Here is a 13,871-nt window from a genome sequence, read left to right as displayed (position 1 = left end):
AAATGGTGGCATTTTTTTCACTATTATATCAATCCTTCTAGGTGATGGCATGATTTTCCACTTTATTATTTTCATCTTTGTTTTTAGCATCATTGGACCTAACTGGTGAGTAATGATGAAATAAAACCTAAAATAATAAAATGGCAAAAAATTTTAGGACAAAGGGAAAACAAGATCATCAACATCTCATATTGCATCTTAGACTCAGAGGAGGGTCTAACGGGACATTATGGTACTTTTAAGATAGAATGAGCCTCCATTCTTTGGAAGATCTCTGAGAAAAAATAAGGCCATTAAATATCAAACCACACAAAGAAAGACAGAACTGCTCTACAAAGAAACTCAAAACCTAAACTGATGATATGCTGACAGTTAATCTGGGTACTGTTCTCCAAGAATTTTCTCTACAAAGCTACCCTTTCTTTACTTCTACCAGGAGAAGAGAGCGCTCCTTGAGATCCATGTTCCTATCAACAGTTTACACCAACCAGGTTGCCAAAGTTTTGTCAGTGTGTTAGGCATAAAGTGATAGTTATACAGGTGTTTTGATTTATTCTTATTACTAAAGACTTTGGGCATTTACTCATTGTCTTTGTTTGCTTTGCAGTACTCTCTTTTATCAGCTGCCTCTTCATAGCCTTTGCTCCAACAAAGTTTTAAAGTAATACTGAGGCACCAATGACTCAATTTCTGGACGTGAAGTAGGCATCAGTAGATTTTGGCATTTCCAAATGGGATTTTACTGTGAAGCTTGGGTTGAGAGCCACTTTGCTATCTAGGCTGTCACTCCTTTTCCGACTCCTCTCTTTGTCTTGGAAGATAAACAAGACACAAGTAACCACACATATTGGTAATCTGGAGTCTGTTAGGTGAAAAGACTATTTTGTTTTCAAATTAATTACAGCAAATACTCACCAGAGTGCATTACCATGAAAGTGTGAATATTTAACTCTATATAGTTTTATTTCACTTACCAACACATCCCACACCAGTGGGGTTCAGCTGGAAATCCGGGGGGCAGTTACACTCATAGCGACCAGGAGTGTTGACACATAGGCCATTCACACAGTTTATGGGATCTGCACACTCATCAATATCTAGGAAAAGCATTTGAAATGCCCACATCAACATCTTTACTTTTTCTCTGCACACTACTATCTCCACAAATTTGGTAGAATCTTTGCAAGTTATTAAAGATCTCTGGGCAGGCCTCAGCACAGTGAAACAGAGATCAAATCCTTGGACAGATCTACAACAGGTTCTACAGATCAACCACATGGTATTCAGGACAGTATCCTTTAACTTCTTTAATAAATAATAATTTAGATATTGGGATGCTGAAGAAGAAAAAAATGTCATCATCTGCTTAAATGATACATGTATTTATGTACATACACATGCACACATTTATAAAAAGAAACAGTTTCCTAGTTACATGTTAGATATTTAATACTAAGTTATTTACATAAAATGTATCAATCCCATAGTTAAAAGTAAGTGTGTCAGAATACAATTTTTTTCCAAAAAATACATAATGTGAAGTATAAAGCAGGCTAAGCAGAGGGCTGAGCAGAAATTTGAGGAATTTTTATACTTAGCACAAAATATTCACCTCAACTAGTAAGAACACGATCAAGCCCTTTACTGGCCATACCTGTGCAGTTCCCTCCGGTTCTGTCCAATTCATAACCATCATCACAGATACAATGAAACATTCCAGGCAAATTATTACATGTTCCAAACACACAAATATTTTGGAAGGAGCATTCATCAATATCTGAGGATTAAAAGAAATAATAATCTCTATGTACAAATATATTTTGATTTAATTTTTATCACATTAATAAATTTTTCTATCTCCCCAGATGTTTTTATGTAGTAAAATATTTTCTTTTTTTTTGACTAGGTAGACAGCAGAAATGGCAACAACTAATGTTCATCTATGGAACAAAGGTCTAAAAGAAGTATTTTATTTTACTAAGCATTTTAATTGTCTTGGGTTATACTATACTTTAAAAAAGAAAGAATTTGCCTAAGGCATAAAAAAAAACAACTAAATATGAACATGTCAATGGAATGAGACTGTGAAAAACTAAAAATGAAAATAAATTCCAAGATTCTAATAACTTAGTACAAACATGTCTTCTAAACATCCACAACATACAAAGTATAGAACATATTTTAAATATTAAAGATACCATTAAAATTATTTAACTTTTTTAAAAATGTTTTTTTATTCTGCAGTCTAATCTGTTACCATAAACTTAGTTTTAAATAGGGAACTATTTTTTTTCTAATAGCATATAATAAGATCAACCATTGCTCTATGTTCTCACAAATTTCATTAAAATGTCTCCACTGAATTGAAGACATAAATTCCACTTATGAAACTCTTCCATGAAGATTTAATTCAATCAGTAAGGGAGAAGTTACCTTCCTCATGCATATGAAAATGAAGGCATATAGGTATGTGTCCAGCTGTAGTCATAACCTATTTTTCTACTTGCAGGAAGAAGATGGGACATTTCTGTACACAAATGCCCTCAAACTCTGAGAAGGCAGGGCAGGCATCTCATTTTAGGCCAGATGAGACCAGTCACGCTAACATGCTGTCTAGAGACAGTCAGGTATGAAGTTTAAAAAGTTCTGCTGGTCATTCATCATAGTTAAGGAATAATGAGTTCCAACTATATTAGATTTCAAATGCGGTCCAAACTTTGTTTAAAAGATCAACTGATGGAATTTCATTTTTCTGCCAGTCCAGTTTATCATTAGTGAGCTTGTACTGCTAATGTAAAGAGAAATAAATTGTTGGGGGCAAAAAAAAAATCAACTGATGTATTAATGTGTCTTTTTTTGTGGTGAGGCTATAAAGACAGTTACTCTCTTTATACAAATGAAGCAGACTCATTAAACTAGTCTATGATTAAATACTGTTAATCTAGAAGTGAAAATGGAACTGTACTATCAGCCCTCTTCATATGCATTTTACTTCTAAATGAACTTTATTAGAAATAACTTCCATTTAAATAAAGTAATACTTGGGTATACTTACACTTACACAAGTGAAGGTATTTCCAAATGCTGTCTTGTTTTATTTAAATTGATGCATACTCAGAAATTCAAACAATACAGAAAAGTGTTGATAGCAAATTGAAAACCAAGAAAATAATACACAAATAAGGTGGAAAAAGCAGAAGATCGCTCAGAAATCCATCCACCCAGAAGGAACTGTTATTGATGAACATCATTCCAAATACTGCTCTAGTCACAGTCACAGAGTGAAGCTGAAACAATTTCTATGCAGAAGATCAATTTGTATTTATTTCCATAGTTTCTGAGATACTTTTTAATGTTAAGAGCTGATAAAAAACACTAAAAGATGATGCTCTTTCCCCCTTATATTAAAATTCAAATATAATTTTGAGACAGTATTAATGGCTTCTGTGCCATGAATGATAAGAAAATTAGCATTTAGGGGTGCCTGAGTGTCTCGGTTGTTAGGCCTCTGCCTTCGGGTCAGGTCATGATCCTGGGGTCTGGGGTGGATCCCCACATCGAGCGGGGAGTCTTCTTCTCCCATGCCCTCTCTCCCTGCTTGTGGTCCCTCTCTCTGTCTCTGTCAAATACATAAAATCTTTTTAAAAAAATTAGCATTCACATATGCTTCCAACTTCTTTTTGTTAGTTCTGTAATCTTCACTTTTAAATGTTATTTCTGAAGCATCTAGTGTTGATTCTTAAAGGAATCAGTTAGTCTTTTACTGAAACTCTTAGATTTCTCTCTCAAATGGTTGTGCTGCACTTCTAAGTTTTTTTGTTACCCAAGAAAGGAGGGCACAGGTGTTTTCTCTGTGCATCATTTCACGTATGACAATATTTCTGCCTTTTGTTTTCATAACTGACTAACTGCGGAGGTAGAAAATCCTCTCCTGTGTCCTCAGGATTTTGTGGGCCTCGTTCTCCTGTCTTCTGATATTGAATGTTTCGGTTTTGTTCATGATGTTCCTTCTCCATCTAGAGCCTAACGAATTCTTCTCTATGGCTTAAGTGAACAAAAGTAAGAGGGCTAAATCTCGGGTCTTGGATTTACCTTTTTCTCTAACATTCAGCACTTTCTTCCACTTCAGGGAAATGTCTGGATGTTCAGTACTTTTCTCTGTTCATTTATTTTGGGCTCTCCACTTCAGAGACACTGATTATACTTCCATTTGTGGTCTTTGTCTTTTCTTTCATAGTGTTAAGCTCTTCCCCCTTTCTTGTTCTGACCTTTTTGTCCATCTCTTTTTGTACATTCTTTATGCTGGTCATTATGTTTTTCTGCTATCTTTTCTGTTCTCTGCTGTATCTATTGAATAGGTCTCTGATTTTGCTCTTCCCAAAGCTCTGCAATTTCCCCTTCTGCCTTTTGTCTTTTCTTGTTTTTATAATCTCTTTGATCTTGTTCACTCATATTTAGGCTCACATTAAGGTCATCTATGGCACAAAGTACCTGTGGAAAATTTGCTTCTACTCCTTGGATGGTTTTCTTCTCTGGGTTGGTTCTTTCCTTTTGGTGTGTGCTTTCACTGCTGTTCCACAAGACACCTGCAGGCTTGCCACTGCTTACTTTCAACTTGTGGACATGCTACTTGGTCAGCCCTTTTATGAGTTCTTACATACTCCGGTAGTTTAGATAGAGTGTCTAGACATTTCCACTCCCTCTTTATCTGGGCATTATTTGGAAGACAAGCTGGGGTATGGATTTTATTAAAGCTGCTCTTGGGTTAGCCTAAGGTGAGGAAGGGGTGGGAAAAAAATTGGAAGAGCTGCCCTGGGTGCTGTGTGCTCTTCTGCTGATGAACCTGGCCTCTCTTCTCTCTTCGTACATGACACCAAATGGTCTATATCTACGTTTACTCCATTGATGGAGTCCTAGCCTGTCCCTGAGGAGCTTCCTCTGGGTTTTGTATTCTCCCATTTTGGTAGAAAATATTGGGAAATGGCCAACTACAGCAACTTTTTGGGCTCTAAAGAAATTCTGAGAATCTGGGGCGCCTGGGTGGCTCAATGGGTTAAAGCCTCTGCCTTTGGCTTGGGTCATGGTCCTGAGGTCCTGGGATTGAGCCCCGCGTTGGGCTCTTTGCTCAGCGGGGAGCCTGTTTCCTCTCCCACCCCGCCTGCCTCTCTGCCTACTTGTGATCTCTCTGTCAAATAAATAAATAAAATCTTAAAAAAAAAAAAAAAAGAAATTCTGAGAATTTGTGGTGAGAAGCAAAAGCTGAGTGGAAAATGTTGGTCAGAAAGTCAATTCAGAGGGGCACATACTTATAATCAAATGGGAAGGCCTCAAGTAACCAATTAGTGAATATAGGAAAAACTGTCTAGATAAGGCCTATCTTGTAGGGAGGGATAAGACAACATCAAGTAGAAAGAGGCAGAACCATGGAATTACATTTTGGGATCTCAAAATTTGGCATTTAGCTAAGCGGAGCAGGGTATCACTGAGGATGAACGACTTGTGGGCCTTTCTCTTGTCCTGGCAAGAGGTGTTTCCCTCCCTGGCAATGATACACTGTGAAAAACCAAGATATGAACCAAGTACAATGAACACACACTACCTCACCTCACCGAAGGCCTGGGGCGAAGTTCTGGAAGGGCCAAGCCCGCAGATAAAGGAATAGGATTATGAAGGGGGAAATTATTAGGCATGAAGAATTAATTTTTTTGAAATTTTACATTGGCTAAAGTATCTGGCTACTGCTGACTTGTTCCTTTTCCCACCAACTCATGTCAAGTTGAAATGAGTAATAAATCATGTAATCCCAAAACCACACTGACTCACATTTTCTATTAATTAGGTTTGGTGCTTACAAGAAACCAGGACTAGGGGGAAAAAGTGAAGTTCACTTTACAATGGACTTGTATGAAATGCATTAGATTCAGCTCAGTCTAACAGGTCAGTGTTGAAGCATGAATGATTTCAGTTTCTAGTATCATCTTCCCCAGGGTTTACTACTCATTCTCTTGGTCTGAGTTTCTAAAAATTGGTGGATATGTATTGAAACTTCCACGACATTTTAGGCACACCTCCTTTCTTCAATACCACTTCAGGCAGAGAGATGGATATAGGCTCTACTCTGAGCCATTCTAGACTGTAGGCTTTGTTTTGTCTGGTCAACACTGGTGAGCTGTGCATGTGCATGTATGCTGGTACTTGCTAGTTCTGTTCATTTGATTAGACACCAGCATAGGGAGAGCCAGTAATCTTGGTTTCATTTTATAATCTTTGCCCAGCACTTAGCCCGAGTTACTTTTTTCAAAAGTTTTCTATGAATCATTAGTTTTGTTAAAGCCTTCTGGTTCATTAATTGTTTTTAATCTTTTTCCTTTCCTCATGTGTATTTCATGTACTCCACATGAACACAGTGAAGGCCCATACTATATGCAAAGTGAATTGAGTCTCTAAGAGAAAATCCACATTCTTTTTCTTGGAGAGCTATCACACTAGTCACAAGTCCCATTTCTAGGAAAGAGGGATGATGTCACCACTTAAGGGAAGGACACACTGCTCTTAGGCAAAAGGTGCAGGCCTTGATGAGTCTCCGAGGAGGACTTCCAGTTGCAGACAGACAGAGAGCACACTAAAACATGAAGATAAATGCCCAACACAAGCTACGGAGGTTTTCATAAACACATTACGTAGCAGTGACTAGGGGAGATAGTATCTCCTAGTTTTAAAAAGCTGAATAGTTTTTCCACATGTTGTTCATTTAGTAATAAAAAAAAGAAAAAGAAAAAAAGAAATGGTTAAAAAGAAAAAAACAAAAAAAGGAATGAGCCAAACTTCCAACTGCTGGCTCTTGGCCAGGAAAACTTCATAAGAGATGAAAGCCGCCTTCATCATTATTCATTCGGCAGAATAATCCATGCTTAAACGAATGACTTTTATATGTGCAGCATGTGCTGTGTATTCTGCTTCCAGGTGGAACCCGTTCCAGCCCTTTTTGTGGTTTCATGTGCTGTAGCCGATCCAGCTTGGAAATGAGCTGGAGTCAGAGGGACCTACCTTGGCAGGACCTGCTGTCAGAGGCTGGAGTGAAGCCCATCTCACACTCGCAGCGATAGGCACCCGGGACATTGAGGCACTGCCCGTTTTCGCAGAGATTGATGTTTTCTGCGCACTCATCGACATCTGTGGGAGAAGTGAATGACATCTCTATTAAAGTTCCCCTTGTTGGGACATGGCTGCTTCTTGCTCTAAAAACAAGTCAACATTACTGGCTGGAGCGGATGCTCATGAACATATAGCACAACACTCAGTCACATTCCCATAAACAAAAGTGTACAACTTGCTAACAGAGCTGTTTAACTTAAACCCTGAAATTCAATTATCGCCCGATTAACAGAAAGAAGGCAGGTAGCTCTTGGAACTTAATTCTTTTTCATGCCACCTCAGTGCATCAATATTACACCAACATCATTGACAGATGACTGAGAACACTGAAATCAATCTTAAAAGGGTGTCTAAGATTATAATGCTTTGAAGTGAACTAACAACTTGTTTTGTTACTAGTTCAAGTATGTTTAACTACTATATGAGAGCTTTTTCCACATCACTACGATTGTATTAATATACTTTTCTCTTAATTACGCAAATGAGCAGGAATCATAGACCAGGCAATTTGTTTAATCCTATCCAATGGAAAAAGGGGTAGTGCAGAAAGCAACGTGGATGGAGGGCCTAACATCTGCCAGGTAGAGTGCTAGCTGCCTGTTGTGCATGGTTTTGTTTATTAGTTCACCAACCCTGTGCGGGTCAGAAGAGGAGAAACAGGGGGTACCTGAGTGACTCAGTGGGTTAAGCCTCTGCCTTCGGCTCAGGTCCTGATCTCAGGGTTCTGGTATCAAGCCCCACATCAGGCTCTCTGCTCAGCAGGGAGCAGAGGTCCTCCCCACCCCCTGGCCCCATGCCTGCTTCTCTGCCTACTTACGGTCTCTGTTTGTCAAATAAATAAAATATTTAAAAAAAAAAAAAAGACGAAGAGGAGGCAGAATGGGAGGCTCCATGCAGCCCCTGTGGCTGGGCCACCATCTAAGTGTAGCTGTGCTCCTGCCAAGGCTTCTCCCTGTCCTTCACAACCAGTTGCCGAGAAATGCAACCAAAAGCGGCAATAAGTCAAGGCTGAAAAGTAATGAGGCTTTAAATATTAAAGAAGCATCTGAAAATTATGAGTTGGGTGTTTTTGAAGTCAATAATTAGAACAAAATTAGAGTCTGTCTTTTAACTGGGGGTTTAAAGTGTGTGCTGAAATTCAACTGAGGAATACCAATCTCCACAATCTTAAGCGTAGCATACTTTATGTCCAGCAAGATGATGCAGTCATTCACAGGAGTGTAAGAAGAAATGTCTTATTCTCAAGGAATGCAAAACAAAGAGCAGCTCAGTAGCAGCTTATATTTACTGAACTCTTAGGATGTGTTTTCCTAACCCCTTCACTTGTGTGATTTCATTTCATCTTTTCAACACAGTCTGATGACCTGAGATTCTGAGGAACACATGAACTAGCAGTGACTGGGTGGAATGTATATTGTATCTCAAGACACTGAATAGTATTCCCTTATGTCATTCCTTTAGTGATAAAAATTGGAATGGAATTCCCCACCCCCCCTTTAACTACAGTTTTCTTCAAAGAGGGCAAGCTTAGGGAGTGTTCCATGAAAACCATGCCAAAGCACACCCGAGGACTCTCACCCACCTGAGCAGGTAAAGCCATCTCCAGTAAACCCTTCAGAGCAGGCACATCGGTAGGAGCCTGGGGTATTTACACACTGAGCATTGATGCTACACTGGTGGGTTCCATTCGAACATTCGTCCAGGTCTGCATGCCAAGAGAAGAGAGTGATCAAGTTCAAAAACAAAAATGGGACATTTAAACACACAGACAGATTTTCATTTGTCTTAATTTAAGTGTATGGTGGACAAATAGGATTTGTTTTAGTTTACATGAAGGTCACAATTCTAATTCTCTAGGATCTCAGGCCCACAATCCAAAATGTTAGTTCTATAAACAGGGGCTAAAATGATTAACAAAAATATTTGTGAGATATCTAATAAGCTAGAATTTTAATGTTTAAAAGGTAAACTGGTGCTAGATTTCCTTTTGAATCCTACTGGGAACAGATGTGATTACTGGTTCCTTTATCCTGAAAAAAGTGTCAAATTCTAAATTCAGGAACCAAATTTCAAAGCAGGAAAATTAGCAAAGAATTTTCAAGTTCCTTGAACAGATGAGGAAACTAAGATCCAATTCTTGATCTCACAGAGTCTAGTCTAGTAAAAATGAAACATGCTCAACACAGAAATACTGATTATGTCAAACATGTTGTATGTCCCATGGAAAAAAGGGAGTAAAACGGGCCTCTCTTTTGGTCTGTAGGAGCAAGGAAGGTCCTACTGGGGAGGGAGTTCTCAGTGAACTTCACACTGGAACAATGAGTCAGTCTGTTGCCCGGAAGCAGGGAATGGTATTCCTTCCTGAGGGAATAGCATATTTAGAGATGCTAAGGCAGAAAAGATCTCAATGTGATAAAAGACACCAAGGGAGCCAGAGTGATAAAATAGAACGTAGGAGCTAGAGCTGATGGAAGCTGAAGCTGGAGAGCTATGGGAGGAGACTACAGGATCTTGTAAACCACAGGAAGGAAGCTACATTTTATCCTCAATTTGAGGATTCAGATGACAATTGTAAAGACATCAAATTCATGGGTTAAGAGATCTCTCTGGCTGCTATGTGGAGAATGGATTATGGGACCAACAAGGCAATAAGAAAACTATGAGGATGTTCCTTTTGCCTCCAACAGAGAGAGGAAGAGACAGAGAGAGATGGGAGGAGGGAGAATGGCTGAGATTGGAGCAGCGGGATGGAGATGGAAAGAAGAGAATGAATTTGGATGATATTTTGGAGTAAAAGTACCTGGACACAGTCAAATCTTTTGTATTTTGCAATAGTTGGCCTGAGTGATGGATGGACAAACACAAAAAAGGAAGGCTAGAAAAGAGGAAACCAGTAGCCCATAGGGCCAGAAAACAGTAATGGGGATATGGCTGAAAAACAAACAAACAAAAAAACAAAAAACAAAAAGAAAAGAAAAGAAAATCTGTGAGATTAATGATAACAGTGATGGCTGGACCAGAAGCGGGTAACTAGTGAACTGAATGATGCCATCAGAGAACATTACTTAGCAAAGTTATTTGGAAAGTATGATCATTTATATTCACAGTCAGCTCCTACACGTTAGGCAAGTATAAAACACCTGAATGGCCAAGAGAGTATATTTCAATTAACTGATGTTATTGTTAACAGATTTTAAGGCTCTCTTCTTCAATGCCTTCTGCTGGCTTATAAACTTTTAGTGAGTAATCCTAGGGAGGTCATTTGAGCTTGTTTTATTTTCTGCTTTAAGTTGACCTGGATAATTCTAACCAGTTGGAACATGGCTTTGTTGGTAAAGAATGCAAAACAGTGAGCATAGGAAGCAGTGCTATGTGGGGCAGTGAGGGGAAGAACCAGGCCCCCGCCTTCCAGCTAGAAAAGACTGAGGAGACCCCAGCTCAGCAACTTGAAAGCCTGCAGAATGGCACCCGCCCTTCTAATCTCCTCTGTCCCAATCAGACCTCCTGGAATCGCGCAAAACCTTTTGCTTTCTCTGGAAGAGGAATTCTATTTTCTACTAAGAAGCTGGTACTGACCAGGTACAGACTCAGATTATCTGATAAAACCTTTCTACTTCCTTCATGGGTTTCACTGGGTTCTAAGTCTCACTGATTGCTGTATGAAAAGACTGGAAAAATATGTAAGTCATTTTTCATCATTTTCATCATACATCTATTTGGATTTCTGGCTACACATCAAATAATTTTTACTGAACAACAACACATTAAAAAGCAGATGCCAAGGCATACTGCTGTGATGTGATAATTTATGCCAAGGTTAAAGGAAACTCTTAGGCAGGAATTACCTTGCAACTAAAGATAGTCTTTAATTTTCAAGAAAATAAATGAAAGGCAAGAGCGTGTTCCTATTCAAGTACGTGGGTTAACCACTGTGCAAAGAAAAGCCTCCAAGAATTTTGTGTCCTAGCAAAGGCTGTTCATATATGCAAACTCACCAATGCATTTGATGCCATTTCCAACCCAGCCTTCTCTGCAGCTGCACTTGAAGCTTCCCGGGACGTTGAGACAGGAGGCATGCATGTCACAGTTGTGGGCACCAATTTCACACTCGTCAACATCTGAGAAGCCACAGTTAATACGATGAAAATTAAATATAAAGCTCATTAATTCTACTTCCAAGTATAATTCTGCACAGGTAAAATTTTAAAGTAAACATGGAAATACCTAAATTGGTATGGAAAAAAAACACTAACATCATTTTTAATTTTGTAGGCACCAACAAGATTTGGAAGTTCATGATCCAAGTCAAACAAGCCTTTCCCTACTAGAGTAAACTGCCAGTCACTTTCTGGTAGAAGAGAGAGACTCCCCCAAGGGAGATACATGTGTCTGTACCCATTCTCCTCTCTGCCCGGGCCCAGAAAAAACTCCATGTAGAAGGTATGATTATAAGATGTCAAAAGAAATTGCATTTCCAAAGTTAAGACCCTTCTATTCTTTCCTATTAATATTTATTACATGTTTTTCATAAAGATTTAAATAAACCTGACTTAAAATAAGTAATAATTCTTGTCATTTTTAGAATCGATACAGTATAGGTATAAAGTTTTTGAAAACTATCATTTTAGGGTGTATTCAGCTTTTATTTGAGAATGTGTAAAAATACCCACTGGAAATTATACCTGGAAAATGAGAAGCTTTCACCACATAAACACACATCTATACATACACACAGATATATACACATTATATATGCATATGCATGTATATGTATATATGTATAGTTCATATATGTACATATGAACTATGTAGCTTTGGTTCACCAGAGGTTCCCAGAATAGAAAGAATAATCTTCTCTACCCAGTTCAATGATTACACATCGTAGATGCTGCAATCCTATGTTCACACACATGTGTGTACACACATGCATGCACACACACACCCACAGAGTGACTGGCTTTGCATCAACCTTCCTAGCGGTGAACATGCAGAGCACCCCTTCTTCCTCACCCGCCTGTCTCTGAAGGTGTCAGGTTAAGCGCCAGGCTGTGGTACAAGCCACCCACAACCTGTCTTGAGAAAATGGTAATGATGGCTTTAAAATGAGGAAGACCTGGTCCAAAGCGCTCACCTTGGGACTTCCCCGCCTATTTTATGCAAAAGCTCACAACTTATTTAACAGAGAAAGGTAACAAGAGACAAAGTGGATGGGGTGAGCAAGGAAAGAAAGTGGAGAGAGAAAAGAAAGGGTCAACTGGGGCCAAGGCAAGACAGGGCAAAAGCAAATAGAGAAGAGGAAAAAAGAGGGGAAAAAATGGGGGAGAGGAAGTCACAGGATCTAAGCAGAAGTCCGCACTAATTCCGCCCAGTCAGAAGAGCTGCAAAAACAAGCCACAAGAGGAATGGCTCCGGGTCTGTGGTGCTCTCTCCTTGTGTCTTCTGTGTGGGCAGCGGGCCTCCTAAGAGAGAGAGCAGCGCGAAGAGCAGCCACTACTTGGCAAACACACGGGACTGGACAGCAGGGCCCTGCCCCCACTCCGCAGGCGGACAGCAGCCTGCTCCGTGGCAGGGTGGCTGAAGCACGTGCCACCAGAGAGGGGACAAACCCCGCACACATGTCCTGGGGCATGTGTTCATCACATGGTCACCCCTGGTGTGGGTCACAGTCTTATAGGCGCAAAGGACCCCGTGATGTTGAAGGCTGGCCTCTGAAATAGGAGAAGCCAGGGAACAGGGGTCCCTAGTGTGGGACCTACCTGTGCATCCTGTGGTCCCCTTCTTCACGGAATAACCCAGCTGACAGTGGCAGATGAAGGATCCCTTGGTGTTCTCACATTCCCCAAACATGCAGATGTTTGAATTTAAGTCACACTCATTCACATCTAGAAAATTTATTTTCAATAGTTTGGTTAATATTTGTTCATCCTAGGAATGTGAAAGCTCTCTTTTAAACTGAAGAGCATAACACTGAAATACACAGATAAAAGTTAAAACGTAATCTATCTGCAAGACATAGTATTATTTTCCAGAATTATGTTCAAATAATTCTTCTGTTTCAGCTTTCCCACCCTGTAATACAGTGGCTTAAATTTTTAAAGTAACTGAAAAAGCCTCTTTCTTTCATGTTTAAATGAATGTGCACTTGTGTGTGTGCAGATAGATGCGTAACATTTATCCTGTCTTTACGGCACCCACCAATGCACGTTTTCATGTCCATTGAAGCCATGAAGCCATCATAACACAGACAGCGGTACTCTCCAGGAATGTTGGTACACTGGCCACCATCACAGATGTCAGGATTATTTTCACATTCGTCAATATCTGATGACAGAAGATTAGAATTAAGTAAGAATGAGACTGGCTTTGAGTAAGCTCAAATACTGCGTTTCCCATCCAGACCCACTCTAGATATCTGGAGCGAGCTCTGTGAGGTACCGGCAGTGAGCTGTGCATGGTTCACCCCCCCAGTCCATTCTGTACCCGCGCACGACCTCCCGTCGGGCATCAGGGCATAGCCCTCGCTGCAGCTGCATTCATAGCTGCCTTCTGAGTTCGTGCACCGCGTGTCGCAGCCTCCATTCATGATCATACACTCGTCGATATCTGTGAAAACAACATGTGACCTATTACTAGTCAGGTCTACTTCCTTCAAAAAAAAAAAAAAAAAGGTAGCGAGATTTTCTTCTCTTTAAACAGATAATGCTTAAAATGGCTTT

General features: G+C 39.7%; 1 protein-coding gene across 1 annotated transcript in view; it reads right to left on the bottom strand.

Moving 5' to 3' along the window:
• FBN2 (fibrillin 2) overlaps positions 1 to 13,871 on the bottom strand; it is a 247,344-nt gene that overhangs the window by 52,259 nt on the left and 181,214 nt on the right. Inside the window, exons 29-36 of the mRNA XM_044228355.1 lie at positions 13,636 to 13,758; positions 13,351 to 13,476; positions 12,912 to 13,037; positions 11,151 to 11,273; positions 8,738 to 8,860; positions 7,048 to 7,173; positions 1,655 to 1,777; positions 975 to 1,097 (exon numbers count right to left, since the gene is read on the bottom strand). Of these exons, the coding sequence (XP_044084290.1) occupies positions 975 to 1,097; positions 1,655 to 1,777; positions 7,048 to 7,173; positions 8,738 to 8,860; positions 11,151 to 11,273; positions 12,912 to 13,037; positions 13,351 to 13,476; positions 13,636 to 13,758 (993 nt within the window). The remainder of the gene's footprint in view (positions 1 to 974; positions 1,098 to 1,654; positions 1,778 to 7,047; positions 7,174 to 8,737; positions 8,861 to 11,150; positions 11,274 to 12,911; positions 13,038 to 13,350; positions 13,477 to 13,635; positions 13,759 to 13,871) is intronic.

The sequence above is a fragment of the Neovison vison genome, chromosome 1 (assembly GCF_020171115.1).
Source record: "Neovison vison isolate M4711 chromosome 1, ASM_NN_V1, whole genome shotgun sequence".
In the NCBI taxonomy this organism is placed as follows: Eukaryota; Metazoa; Chordata; class Mammalia; order Carnivora; family Mustelidae; genus Neogale; species Neogale vison.
This window is presented reverse-complemented; position numbering and strand designations above follow the sequence as displayed.